Source organism: Protomyctophum parallelum (genome assembly GCF_964188405.1).
Source record: "Protomyctophum parallelum genome assembly, chromosome: 8".
NCBI classification, from domain to species: Eukaryota; Metazoa; Chordata; class Actinopteri; order Myctophiformes; family Myctophidae; genus Protomyctophum; species Protomyctophum parallelum.
The window spans coordinates 8,595,081-8,610,496 of NC_139703.1; the positions used below are offsets into that span (position 1 = coordinate 8,595,081).

Sequence of the window (15,416 nt, forward strand, 5' to 3'; positions counted from 1 at the left end):
CATTTTGATGCTATTTTAACTCTCTTGCTGAGGACCCCCTGGAACCCCTTCCACTGTTGTCTTATTTCCTTTCCCATATCCATCCATGGATTCTACTGACTTGTCCCAACTCCCCGCTGAGTACTAAATAATCGCTGAATTTATGGGCAAAGTAATGGCATGGGTATGCGTGCGTCTGAACTCAAGGTCTTGTAATATTTTCTGCTTCTCCATTGTAACTCGCAGAGGGTGGCATTCACTCAAGAGGATTTAATAGTCGAGTATTGGCGGAATTAGCTAAAGCTAAACTTATTTGGCTTATTACAAGTTCCTTTGAATTATATCCAATGTGTTATGTGACTGCCTCGCATTTGTTCCTTTCTGAGGCACATTTCATTTCATGTAAACTGTAGTGTAACCTTTCAAGATTCATGCATGGGCGTGCCAAGATACAAGTAGGTGTTGCTTCTGAACGTCAACCTCATTGAATGAGACTAGGCTTCTGAGAGCAAGTCTGTACATGGTTTGAATGGCGAGTTCTGTGTTTAACATTGAGGGAGGGGAACCAGTAGATTAAATGGTAACACGTGATGCTCTCAATAAGGCGCCGCCGCCGCTGTGTCCGGGATCCGCTCAAAATTCCGACGGCACATTATTCCAACAAGGTGGCTTCGCGTGAGGTCAGGGACGGAGTTATAATTGGGCAAGTCGGACTAACGCGCTGACTTGTAATAATGATGCTGTCCCGTTGCGTCCACCAAAAAAAAAAATCCGTCCTGATTTGAAAAGGCAAGACACTTACCCAGTGTACTGAATTATCTATAGCTGGCTCATATGGAACCTTCTGGGCTGTCGGTCAGGACATGGAGACAGACAGGACTTTGTGTTATAGACTTAACTGTAGGTTCCAGGCAAGTCAAGAACATGATGGGCACAAACAATGTTTGGGTGTGGTCTAAACACAAATCAAAAGTATATTACATGAAGACGAGCGTTATCATACAAGGCCTGGCCCTATACCTACATCTCGGCCATGCTTAAGCCGTACAACCCACCGCGTACCTTCAGATCGTTGGGGAGGGGGTCTCCCGACTCCCATGACATCAAAGGCCTTCGCAGCCAGGGCACCATATCATACCCCATAATCTGAGGGACGCAACCTTAGTGGCTCTTTTTAAAATCACTGTTTTAAAAACCCACCTGTACACACAGGCTTTCCCCTAGATTTATTTTATTGTTTTTACTGTGATATTATTTTATTTTACTGCTTCTGTGTACTGCATTAACGATTTATTGTTGCTGTATTCCACCCAAGTGCCTCTTAAGCTGGTGTACTGCATTTTCATATTCCACTGTAAAGCACTTTAACTCTGTTTTGAAAAGCGCTTTATAAATAAAGTGTATTCATATTCATATTATTATTATTATGTCTAAAACACTGAAAAGGCACACAGCATGTACAGCATAAAAAGGCTACAAATGTTCCTTGCAATGAGGTGGAGAACGACAACAGGGCCTCTATAGAGCGGCGAGCGCACCTTTCCGAAAGCCATTTCACTTCTGCCCATAGGGGTCGCCACAAGTGCGCAAAGTTGCACTCTGTCGTTCGTACATTATTTCCAACCGCTGCTTCTTTGTGTCCTCCGATCACTAGTGTGCCCCGTGAGTGACACAGCCCTGGATAGGCCACCCGTCCTGGCAGAGATCTACGCTTCGAGGAGCGCGTAGTTTCAGCACTGAAACTTCATAATTGGTTCCTAATAATGTAGGAAATGACTTTTACTTTCTAACATTACAATAAATGACTTAGTTACGGTGTACTAAAAACTGTCCCTCTAGACGCCCAGCAGGATAGCATATTAATTATTGTTTCACTTGAAACAATATTGTGTGATGACTGATGAGTGAATAATACGCTTGAGGAATAATTTAGTCTTTTTGATGAAGAGCTTCCATTGTGATATTTGGGAGGTTTTCTTCCCCCTTGTCATAATTATTCTATAAATGGATGCTCTAAAACAAAATGCCAACAAACCCAACCCCTATGTTGCATGTTCTGCATAATAATAACTACGGCCGGTTTAGTTACTTTAGTTTCTTCTTTTTACCAGCTCAGTGGCCTAGTAGATAGTAGGGAGTCTAGGGACTTTAAGCAACGACGGCTACGGCAGTCTGTGCCGGCAACCAGAAATGGATCAGTGCTCGATACATAAACCTGCTCTCCGTCGCAGCCCTTTCTACTACGGCAGAACCTACACTTACACGTAGTGTCTACACAACGCCATGTCATAACCATGTCTATTGAAATTATAGCTGTCATAATGCTGTGTAATGTGTTGGCATGCAATGAAGAAATAACACTAATACCATACAGTATGTCACATTAACCATGTTTATTAAAAGTGTTTTAGAATAACACAGATTGCTCCAGCACCTTCCTCTTTCCACTGCTGATCATGTCCAGTGCATGTAAGAATTGACACACGCTGCATAGCCGCGTCACCATGGGAACCAATGTCTCTGTCGCCGACCGCTGTTTGCTTAACCATTTTGACAGCTTCGGCGATGACGTCATAGGCGCCGTAAATCCGGCCTAGTGGAGCCATCCTGAAAACCGTCGTTGCTTAAAGTCCCCTAGTGTCTGTCCTGGAGGTCGGGGTTCGATCCCCGGCCGGGTCACACCAAAGACTCTGACAAATGGGACCCATTGCCTCCCTGCTTGACACTCAGCATCAAGGGTTGGATCGGGGGCAAGTCCCTGCGTCATGTCCACGGGGTGTACTTCTTGTACATCGAGCTGCCTCGCGCTACAGAAACAGGAGAGCCCCGATGGGCCTCATGGCTAGTTCTTTTGATTTGTATTACCAATTTAAGCCCTAGTCGTACGATGATGAATAGTCAAAATAGTCTATCTACAAGCTCACAACACGTCACGGTCACGCATTGTGAGCTAACCCTAAATAACCCTGTGAGCTGCTATTTTAGAACATTTTTGCCTTTTAAAACATGCCCAAAACAAGGCCCCCAGATTGAGAGTGCTTGGAGGCGCTTGCAGTCACACAGGGGCTATGAATATTACTGTTGACTGTATGAATATTACTGTATTGACGTTATGTCTTGACTGGTGGCGACACAGAGCCCCAGCGGGGGATTTGTATTCATTTGTAGTCGTTTTCTCATATCTCTGTTGTTCTGGAGTTCATCCACCTGGAATAATGCATAGTGAAAAGTCAGTTTGGCAGATTTGCAACCTGTAAACGGCTTATTTTTCTTTTTTAATTACACTGGAAAGTTTTTCTTTCTTTTTCTTTTTTTTCCCCCCCTTCCTCTCAAATCCTTCATGTGACTCCTTGGGATTACCTCCCTGGTCTGCTATTAACCGCCAAGAGGAAAGGGAGAAATAGGCAACTTCAAGGAGATTTGGGAAATATACATTTTAAATTGCACACCTACAGAATTCAAGTATTAATTCATTTAAAATGTATTTCTTCATTAGACGGCTGAAATAAGCATGTTTCTGCAATGATTTTTTTTTCATGTGGTTATCAATTTCAGAATGACCAGTACCAATATTTAACAACACAGCCAGCAAGTAGGTCAACTTAATTGTTTTTACCTTTTGTGGCACTGACACTTTTTTGGGGGTGTGACTGGACAGTGCTAGTCAGTTAGGCCAACTGTAAGTGATTGATGCACAATTTGCACATCATGTCGGCAAGAACCAAACTCTGAGGGTTCAAGTTTTGTCTGTCGTGTGAATTCTGTGTGCCTGACATACTGTGTATACATTCACGAAAACCACAGTTGAGACTTGGTGGGTAATGGTGTAATTTATTTCAGTACATTTCTATTTCTATTTCTATTTCCCCAACAACACTGCCATCCTAGTCCTTTCTCTGGTCATCTCCCGCCTCGATTACTGCAACTCCCTTCTCTTCGGTCTCCCCCACAAACTCCTCCATAAAATCCAACTGGTCCAGAACGCTGCAGCCCGCATCATCACCAAAACCCCTGCCATCTCCCACATCACCCCCGTTCTTCACCAACTCCACTGGCTACCCATCAAATACCGCATAGACTACAAGATCCTCCTCAACACATTCAATGCCATCCATAACCTCTCCCCCCCTTACCTGTCTGATCTCATCCATATCAACACTCCCACCCGGTCACTCAGGTCTGCCTCCTCCACCAACCTCACTGTTCCCCCAGCTCGTTTGTCCACCATGGGGGGTAGAGCTTTCAGCCGCTCTGCCCCTCGCCTCTGGAACAGCCTTCCCCCCGACATCCGAAACATGGACTCACTCCCCACCTTCAAATCCCACCTCAAAACTCACCTTTTCAGACAAGCCTACTCCCACCTTGAGTAGAAGTCTGCTGCAGGCCTTTTGTGTGTTTTTTAAACTTGCTGTATTTTTAAACTTGCTTTATTGTTTTGTATTTTTCTGTTTTGTTAGGCGACCTTGAGTGACCTGAAAGGCGCCATATAAATAAAATGTATTATTATTATTATTATTATTCTGCTCCATCAACATGAGTCGGGGGGGGGGGGGGGGGGGGGGGAAGAAAAAAAGTATTCTCAACGGTGTTCATTTCCTTTCAGAAACATGACGCCCCAAACTACTTGCTCCAGAGAGGAAGATGCCGCCGACCCTCTCATCCCCCTCAAACGCAAGTGCAAAACTCTAAGAGAAGACCGCTGAGGAGATCAAAATGATTTTGTTTGTTTTGTGGGGTTTTTAATTTTAAAATTCTGTTTTATGCAGTCAGTTGTTTAAAGGAAATACGGGTCGTTGTTAAAAATATTTGTCATACTCCGTCATTTCACAGCTTCAATGACCTTTGAGGTACTTGACGAGCATAAAAATAAATGTTTGAGCTAATTGCCAATGCAAAACGGTCATGTGTGTAGTTTGCATGTTGTCCCCGTGTCCCCTAGGGTAGGTACCCTCACATAAATCGTGCAGTAATCCTGGTCTCGATACTGCCTCCCTCTGGCCAGATGGAGGGCAAAGGGACTTGTTGGAATAACTTGTTCCTTCCATATGGACTTTCCTCGGTTGGACGTATCGTGTGGAAGGAACAAAACGGGTCAGTACTTAGGTCAGTTTGTTGCTCTCCCCAGGTTGGCAGAGGGAGTGTAGCGCCCAGGATTGCACTAGAGTTGACAATTGACACTGAGTGAAAAAAAATGGGTTACAAAAACGGTGGGATAACAATTTGGTAGAAGAAAAAAAGGCTAAAGATCCACCCTGGGACTTGCTGTAAAGTATATATTTGAATAGCGGCTGTATGAATGGCTCAAACTAAAAGCCCTTTATCCTTTTGTGTTTGGCTGTCAGATAAACTGATAAACCTTTCAGCCGTTTGCGTCATGTGTGTCTTGTTTGCTGCTTCCTCCGATTATCAGAGCTGTGACACAGACGTGGCAATTGTAATTCTAGCGGAGCACCTATGGCTCTCCCATCGATCTGTGTGCGCGCACATTGTGGGGTGGCGGTCTAATTCAATAAACTGGAAATAATAGGTTTCTTAGAAATGGCCTGATAAAGGCTGAGCGGGAATAAATAAACAGGGGGAGGGGGTTGCATCTGGCGTGTGAGGGAGAGCGAATTGGAACACTTTCGGCACTTTTCGATTGAAAACCTGCCTTGCCTGGAGGCTGAACAGGACGATCACGCTGAGACTTGAGTGACTCTGACCCCCAAATACAGAGACTCTCTGACAGAGACTATCCATCCATCCAGGCAAAGGTTGTAGAGCATTTCCATGCCGGCGTCACAGACGCCACTGGACACATCACCGTGACGTGACATGCACATTCCATCACACACACACCCCTCGCTTCTGCGCCTCCTTACCTTCCCCACACACAGCTGCAAAACGGGTTATCCCGGCAGGAACAGCAGGCATGTCACTCTGTGTTTCAAACCACAGCAGAGTGCCATGCCTGGCTCTAGATCCACGCTTGGACTTCGGGGAGGCAGCAGCAGGCTGTTATCTTGGGTACCAGACCTAGGAACCATCCACACACATTTTCCACGATTTCCGATGGAACTCACCCGCACCCTATTTGTCTACTACTGAACGGAAAAACATTGAGCGGTTGCTGGGGGAAAAACACTTTTGATGGAAGCGGATAAGGTTGCCTCGCCTCGGCAAAGTGAAACAAACTGGAAGATTGACAATTTTCCATGGTAATTAAATAATGATTTTTGTTCCTGGTCTCTGCCTAAACAAGCACTCGCTGCATGAGCTGAAAGAAGCTGGGAAGGTGCTTTGATGCATCGTGGTGTCTGTGCAGAACTCAAATAGCTGCAGACAGTACTTTATTTTCTGTTTGTGTGCTTGGCCTTGGAGTGTCAAATTGGTGAAGGTTTACCACCATAGGATAATACATGCAGTCGCAGCAGCCAATGTGGTTATTTAGTCTCTTAATACTTTTCATTGGTTCAATATTTATTTATTAAGCCCACAGACATGGGCATTAACTTTTTGAAATGTTTTAAATAAAGTGAAAATGGCAGATCTATGAGCCCATGATGTAATCGTCTCTTTTCACTACTGTTGTACAACACTGTGAGGCATTGGTTTTCAACCCTTTTCAAATCAAGACCCTTTTTTATTATTCAGCATTTGAGCCACAGACCACCATTTGAGCCACAGACCACCATTTGAGCAACAGACCACCATTTGAGCAACAGACCACCATTTGAGCAACAGACCACCATTTGAGCAACAGACCACCATTTGAGCAACAGACCACCATTTGAGCCACAGACCACCATTTGAGCCACAGACCACCATTTGAGCCACAGACCACCATTTGATGAGATTTAGCCTCTCAGACCCAAAACCATTCCTCACTGTATTGATGTGGCACCATAGGAGAGAACAGGGCAAACGATCAAAATAACAATTCTTCTACTTTTTCTAATATGTAGTCGTCTTGTAAATCAAGTAATGCTGATGTTTAACAATACTTTAACTATTGAGAGCGTACAATGAAACCAAATGGACCCGTACGGGTCATTTTACACCCTCAAGAGTTAAAGATCTAGAAAAAAAAGTCCATTAATTTTGGTTACCAACTCTCCATTTAGCTGGGGACCACCTGGAACCCCCTCACGGACCACTGGTGGTCTCCGGACCACTGGTTGAAAACCACTGCTGTAAGGCATTGGTTTATGAAAAAACAAACTTTGAAATATGGAGATACGATTTCTGCCTGATGGAAACAATATGAAATATGGAGATACAAGGTTCTGCCTGATGGAAACAACATGTAGTAGCCTACCGAGTTTAAGTTTGAAATCACAGAAGAGCACAGTGGCCTACAACAGTAATTTAGTAAATCCCAGCCATCTGGCTCTGACACAACTAAAGCTTGAGGTATTTGCAAATAACAGCTCCTGTTTGATCCAGGTGTGCTAGGATTTAGATTGTGTTCTTATTGAAGAAATCCCCCCTTTTTTTTCTCTCTCTCCTTTTTGGAAATGGTGAGTTTGGCCGAGTGAATATGATGGGATCGAATACCCCATTGTTGGAACACCGAGGGAGGCCTACAGTGGTGTAAAGTAACTAAGTACATTTACTAAAGTACTGTACTTAAGTACAATATTGAGGTCTTTGCACTTTACTTGAGTATTTACAATACTTTTACTTCTACTCCACTACACCTCGGCTCTAGATATTGTACTTTTTCTCCACTACATGTATTTGAAAACTTTATTGACTTTTTAGATTTTGGTTATTATTACAAGACAATCGTTATGATTAACCACTTCAGCCCTCATTTTTGCCCATCTACATTTTTGCCCATCTACAAGCTCAGCTTGTGGATCTGCTATTTTCAGACATTCTGTACAACGAGTACTTTCGACTTTGGGAACTTTGAAGTACATTTTAATACCAATACTTTGGGACTTTCACTTGCAGTGTTTCTACAGTACATTAGCAGTATTGACACATACTTTTACTTGTAGCAGTGTTTCTACAGTACATTAGCAGTATTGACGCATACTTTTACTTGTAGCAGTGTTTCTACAGTACATTAGCAGTATTGACGTATACTATTACTTGAGTGAAAGAAATGTGGGTACTTTTCCCACCACAGGAGGTCTAGTTTCTTCCTCAGAATGTGCTAGTATGCATTCCATGTCCCTCTTCCAAAAGGTACGGTACAACCATGACAGCCTTTTGTCCAAGTTAAGAACCAGAAAGTCCTAAATGATTGAAGCTGCCTCTCTGCAGATGTCCTAAGACATGGATGACCAATCTGAATGACATGGTCAGAGATTTAACTTAATCTTTTCCTTGAGGGAAAGTATATCACAGAGCATCCCAAAGAACCCCGCGATGAACAACACATTCTGTCCCCCTGACTGCAATTCATTTAGACCTGACATTCTACAAATGTCTTCTAAATCCTGACCGTTTTCTGAAAAACTTGTGTTTCTATATCAGTGGTTCTCAAACATTTTCATGTCAAAGACACCCCAAAAATATATGTAATTGGCCGCCGACCCAGTGACCCCCACCAGAAGCAAAGATTTGAGTTAAAAACGTCCGCTCTGAAAGAATATATATAAAAAGATTTCCAACACATTTTCTCCAGTTTTTCAAAAATAGCAGATCTACAAGCTTGTGAGCTTGTAGATCTGCTATTTTTCAATGGCTAAAGTACGACATAATGCTTGAAAAACACCAAAAAGGGATTCACGTCCGGGAATGGGTTAAAAGCATTGCCCTATAAGATCCAGCTGAAATTAATTATGCATGTTGAAATATGCCAGTCTCTTTATACAGCAGGCCATCTGATACGGACTGTACAAGCTGTCAAAACAACTGTCATGGTGATAGGCCGCTATACAACATCTGGTAAGACTGCTCCATTATTCCTCTCTTCTGCTTTGTTGACGGCTTGTCAGAAAGTCGAATACTCACGAAAAAATGAAGGCCTGGGTGCCGAAGCTCGAACTGTAGGAGGTAGTCCTACGTACTGTACATGTACATGTGACTTGCTGATGCGTGGTCAATATATGCAGACTGTTGACAGGCAGCTACCTGCTACCTTTAAACACATCTTAAATCTGAGGACTTTTTTGTATACTATTTAAATTAAATAGTCTTGAGGAAAACATGCTTATTTGTCCTAAAGTGGCTGCAAACGATTGCTGCTGTTTTGATAGAACAGGCAAAGCAATCATCTCTAGTCTGGAAGGATAGCTGTTGTTGCAATCAGTTATCCAATCCAAGAGACAAGATGAAAGTTATACGGTAATCAAAGCCAGGAAATTAAATGATTACTCCATAATTACCTTTAACGAGTTTACACTAAGGAAGTTACAGACTGCCTGATTAGTTGGTCGTGCGCCTTGTTGCGCAGTGAACAAATAGCCAATCTTGGATCACAATGTGCTATGAGTTTGTAGATTGGCTATTTTGTGTGTGACACCGGCACACAACTAATTATAAAACCGGCTTTAAAAGTAGTGGAGATATTTTTATTCTAAATTCTAAATGTCATGCATGCTATTCTACTTCTCGTTAGGTTGATGCATAGGTTGTATCCTCACTAGGTCTGCATCGTGACCCTATTCTAGGCTGACCATTCCAAGCATGGCTACCTGGAATTGTTCAATGTTGTGAGTTTTAAATTAAAATGATTGCAGTTTACTCCCATTTTTACTGTCTCATCAACAACATTTTTGAGGACACGGTTTTCCAAGAAGTGCGTGTGGCCACTGGTTCAAAGAACACAAGAAGTGCGTGTGGCCACTGGTTCAAGGAACACAAGAAGTGTGTCCAGGCCATACTTATGATGTAAACTGTGTGTGAACTGCAGCTCCTGAGAACAGATATATTGGTCTTTGTCTTGGTCCTTTTCCAGGTAGATCAGTGTAGTCAAAGTCGTACGATTAGTCACACACGTTACTGCAGTGAAATTTGTTCTCCGCATTTGACCCATCTCTTGGAGCGGTGAGCCGCAGCATGCGCCGCGCTTGGAAATCATCAGTTGATTTGACCCTCAATCCAACCCATTGATGCTGAGTGCCAAGCAGGGAGGCATTGGGTTTTTACAGTCTTTGGTATGACCCGGCCGGGGATCGAACCGGCGACCTCCCAGTTTCAGGAAGGACACTCTAACCACAAGGCCATTGTCTGGTGACAGATAAGAGAGACATTTGCAATATATCATCAATGTTGGGAAAAGTACTCACTTTTCTTTACTTAAGTAAAAGTATCAATTCGGCATTCAGTACATTGTAGAAATACTCAATGTACAAAAGTATTGCCAAATTCGAAATGTGCTTATCCTAAAAGAAGCTCTCGTCACACAGATTTCGCTGATGAAATGGCGCTTATCAGTCAATCCTTGGAGTACGCTCAGCCTCTCCTTCAATCTCTTGAGCAGGCCTCCAACTGAGTTGGTCTTTATCTCAACGAGACAGAAACTAAATACGTACATTTATGCAAAACCAACAATAACTTCGCTATTAAAACACTTAAAGGACCACTTCAACACTTTATATCTTCATATAATAGGACCTCATTATAATCATGATAAAATGGCACCATTGTTTTGTGTCTCATAGGAGGGCTGTGGGCAGTTGAGAAACCCGTCCACCAGTGAAAAAAATCTCACAAATCGTTACACAGTATCTCTATAGTCATGTGCTCAAGTCGGATCTGTCCGATATTTCATATTCCATCCTAATTGGCTATAATTGGCTTTCAAAGTTTGCAAGATTGGCCATTTTGAACAAAAGAAAATTAACGCAGCGTGTAATTTACGTGAAATCTTTCACACATTTTCTTACTAGGCTGAGGAATATATCCCACCCTTTTCACATTGGCCTGTTATAGTGCCACCAACAGGTTGATTTTTGCAAAACACATTTTTGTAACAAAATGCCTCAAATCATCCAATTGCCATCAATGGTGTAAGAACAAATGGCACCCTTTTCACATTGGCCTATTATAGTGCCACCAGGAGGCCACACCTGTCCTGGTGGAGACCTGTGCCCCTTCAAAACTTTTGTTTTGTTTTCCCAAACATTTTTTTTAATAAGCAAAAAAGAACAGACAGACAAGCTCACAACATGTCATGGTGTGAGATAGTACAGTAGATCAGCTGTTTTCACTAATTGTCGTACAACCATTTTCTGTAGGTCTTAAATGGTTAAATTCCCTTTGTTTCACCCTGCATTTTCCTCAAAGTGTCCCCTATCATTTTGGAAGGCCTCACTGTTTGTCTGCCTGCTGACATTGGCCGATACTTGCAATTTGAAATGAATCCCACCCAGCGAGCTGAAATAGAATGGAAATAGATTTTTCAGCATTTCTTTCTTCCAAAAGTAAGGGACACTTTCATGCAAATAAATGGTTATTTTGCATATTTTACCAGCTTTGTTTTTCCAGAATATGTTTCATGGCATGCAATGACTGTCTTGAGTGACATTCTACCACAAATATACTGTACTATTTGTTTCATTTCTCAGTTTGTTTTGACATGGCACACGTCTCTCTGTCATCCAGATGCAATTTCATGATTTAATGGGAACATTATGACAAAGACAACTGATTTCTAAATCGTGCCTGCAGTTTATAGGCAATCATCAGACTCGGTTCTTTTCTTTTAGAGGAGACTATTTTAAGTTCCGGAGACGTGCAGAGAATGTTAGAGAGGCACTGACTGTTACTGGAGATGCAGCCACTACACAAGTAAGACGCGCAAACACGGGAAGCGAACGCAGCTGTGTGTGTGTGTGTGGTTGTTTGTGTGTGTGTGTGTGTGTTTGTGTGTGTGTGTGTGTGTGTGTGCTACAGCTGCGCCCTTTGGTGGCGGGTGGGTGGTGTCACAGCGGGACAGACACACAGACACACAGACATGAGCTGCAGGGTCTCATAGTTAGTGCTCAGTGCGTTCACAACTTCAATTTCTACACAAATTATTTTTAACAACAAAATGCTGCGTTCAAGGTTGAGGTTTTCATTTTGTTGAACACTTGTTTACACTTTTCAGTGTCAAGTCTGTGTATATAACACAATGTATATATACTATATATACATTGTGTGTGCGTTCACGCGCTGAGAGAGAGGGAGTTTATTTTTTTAAAGCATGACCTCTAGAGGGCAAGCCATCTTGTGTGTGTGTGTGTGTGTGTGTGTGTGTGTGTGTGTGTGTGTGTGTGTGTCTCAGTCATCAAGATGGATATCTTACCTTACATTAATTTCATCAGCTCAATGATCCCGCTGTCACATCCAACAGGATATTGGCAAATTAACTAAACTTCTTATCACGCTTCAATTAAAAAGAATCGGGTAAGGGGATGGGCATGTCCTCATTTTCATGAAGTTTCAACTATTGGTTATATATACGGTTACTTCCCGGACAGCAACAATATAGTATATCATATAATTAAATATACAAAAAAAAAATAACAATAAAATGTTTTATGGTCATGATTTACCAACGAGCCTGGATGGGTTGATTCTAGGCTTAAAATATGAATCGGTGGAACCAGAAAATGTGTGCTACTGCTATGCCCTATACCAGGGTTGGGCAACTGGCGGCCCAAACTGGTGACCTCGCCACAAAGCGGTGACCTCGCCGCAAAGCGGTGACCTCGCTGCAAAGCGGTGAGTGTGACCTTGCGGTGACCTCGCTGCAAAGCGGTGACCTCACTGCAAAGCGGTGACCTCGCTGCAAAGCGGTGAGTGTGACCTTGCGGTGACCTCGCTGCAAAGCGGTGACCTCGCTGCAAAGCGGTGAGTGTGACCTTGCGGTGACCTCGCTGCAAAGCGGTGACCTCGCTGCAAAGCGGTGACCTCGCTGCAAAGCGGTGACCTCACTGCAAAGCGGTGACCTCGCTGCAAAGCGGTGAGTGTGACCTTGCGGTGACCTCGCTGCAAAGCGGTGACCTCGCTGCAAAGTGGTGAGTGTGACCTTGCGGTGACCTCGCTGCAAAGCGGTGACCTCGCCCCAAAGAGGTGACCTCGCTGCAAAGCGGTGACCTCGCTGCAAAGCGGTGACCTCACTGCAAAGCGGTGACCTCGCTGCAAAGCGGTGAGTGTGACCTTGCAGTGACCTCGCTGCAAAGCGGTGACCTCGCTGCAAAGTGGTGAGTGTGACCTTGCGGTGACCTCGCTGCAAAGCGGTGACCTCGCCCCAAAGAGGTGACCTCGCTGCAAAGCGGTGACCTCACGCTGACCTCGCCGCTTTACGGTGACCTCGCGGTGACTTTGCCACAAAGCGGTGACCTCACGGTGACCTCGCCGCAAAGCGGTGACCTCATGGTGACCACACGGTCACCCATTGTCTTTTGTTAGTCCCAGGAACCATTAGGAGGCCTTTGTCAGAGGACCGCAGGGATCTCACATTGACCTTGGGGGGCAGAAGATCACAAATGTACGGAGGGGCCAGGCCATGTAGGGCTGTAAAAGTAGTTTAGGATTTTAAAATCTATTCTAGCCTTGATGGGCAGCCAATGGAGTGTGGCTAAGACCGGGGTGATGTGTGCTCGACGGTTTGTGTTGGTGAGAATTCTGGCTGCTGTGTTCTGTACGAGTTGAAGTTTGGATAATGAGGATCGAGCTGGATAGAGTGGTATAAAATCCGTTACAATAGTCAAGGCGGGATGAAACAAATGCGTGCATGATTTTTTTTCTAGGTCAGAGGGAGTGAGAATAGATTTTATTTGAGAAATGTTGCATAAGTGATAAAAGCATGCCTGGGTAACTTTCTTTACATGGGACTCAAGGGTCATCCTGCTGTCAAAATGTACACCCAGGTGTTTGACTGTTGGTTTTACATTTGCTGCCAGTGGGCCAAGGGACTGTCGAATAATGTGGGAACTAGCTTCTGGGCCAATGATGAGGATTTCAGTTTTGTCTGCGTTGAGCTGTAGAAAGTTTTGTGCCATCCAGTTTTTTATAGCGGATAGGCAGTCATGCATGATTGAGAGTTTACCGAGGTTGTCTTGCTTGAACGAGAGATAGATCTGAGTATCATCAGTATGACATACCTTCAAAGCTGTTAATAAGGGAGCCCAGGGGGAGCATGTAGAGTTAGAAGAGGATTGGACCAAGTATGGATAAAAAGATCAACAATATGTACACATCACGGAGTGAGACAACAAATGAAATGTCAATAAAGCTGCAGCCTCTTGCTGAAAGAAAACATGAATAATCTGTCTGGCAGGACTGAAAGCAGCTCAGAGGATTGGAGTGTTGGAAACCTCCCCAAGACTCTTTGGCTTTGTAACGTTGCTTAGCTGGAACTGACTAACCGGATGGTGGAGGGATAGTTGTTTGTATTGTCCATATATGTTTATTTTATTTATTTGATATGGACATAAAAGTTACATTGCTCATTGCACAGTTGTACAAATTGTAGATTTGATTTAGATCGTTTACAGTGTGCTAGTTTTCACCACTTGTCCACAGGAGACTTTACCAAAAAAATTCAGTGACACTATATTTTAAAAAACACCCAATCAAATACAAAAAAAGTATACGTTCTAATAATATTTACAGCAAAATTACATAATCTACAAAACACAAGTAAACATAATCACTCTAGTAACCAGTCAGAAGCTATACATGTGAACACAGTTGATTTGATTTCAACCATAGTTTGAGTCCTCTGTAGAACACGTTACCATCCATCTCTAGTTTTAGAACCATAGTTTGAGTCCTCTGTAGAACACGTTACCATCTGTCTCTAGTTTTAGAACCATAGTTTGAGTCCTCTGTAGGACACGTTACCATCCATCTCTAGTTTTAGAACCATAGTTTGAGTCCTCTGTAGGACACGTTACCATCCATCTCTAGTTTTAGAACCATAGTTTGAGTCCTCTGTAGAACACGTTACCATCTGTCTCTAGTTTTAGAACCATAGTTTGAGTCCTCTGTAGAACACGTTACCATCTGTCTCTAGTTTTAGAACCATAGTTTGAGTCCTCTGTAGGACACGTTACCATCTGTCTCTAGTTTTAGAACCATAGTTTGAGTCCTCTGTAGGACACGTTACCATCTGTCTCTAGTTTTAGAACCATAGTTTGAGTCCTCTGTAGGACACGTTACCATCTGTCTCTAGTTTTAGAACCATAGTTTGAGTCCTCTGTAGGACACGTTACCATCTGTCTCTAGTTTTAGAACCATAGTTTGAGTCCTCTGTAGGACACGTTACCATCTGTCTCTAGTTTTAGAACCGTAGGCAAAGAGTTCCATAGTTTGCTCCCTTTACTGAGAAGGCAAACTGTCCGAATGAGTTGTTACGCCTATAGGAACTATACAGTTACCACTTGTTGAGGCTTGTGTGGTTGCTCTACCAGAGCTCGGAAGTCTATCAACCAGTCCAGAGAACAAAGGTGAAACATGACCATGTAAACAATTTGATAGTAGAAAAAAACACAACATTTTCAAACGTA

The 15,416-nt window shown here is 43.2% G+C and overlaps 1 protein-coding gene across 1 annotated transcript in view; it reads left to right on the forward strand.

Annotated features, from left to right (window-relative positions):
- Positions 1 to 5,344, forward strand: part of rad18 (RAD18 E3 ubiquitin protein ligase) — a 79,840-nt gene extending 74,496 nt beyond the window's left edge. Inside the window, exon 12 of the mRNA XM_083772287.1 lies at positions 4,583 to 5,344. Coding sequence (XP_083628413.1) covers positions 4,583 to 4,682 — 100 coding nt within the window. The 3' untranslated portion in view covers positions 4,683 to 5,344. The remainder of the gene's footprint in view (positions 1 to 4,582) is intronic.
- The last annotated feature ends 10,072 nt before the right edge of the window (positions 5,345 to 15,416 follow it).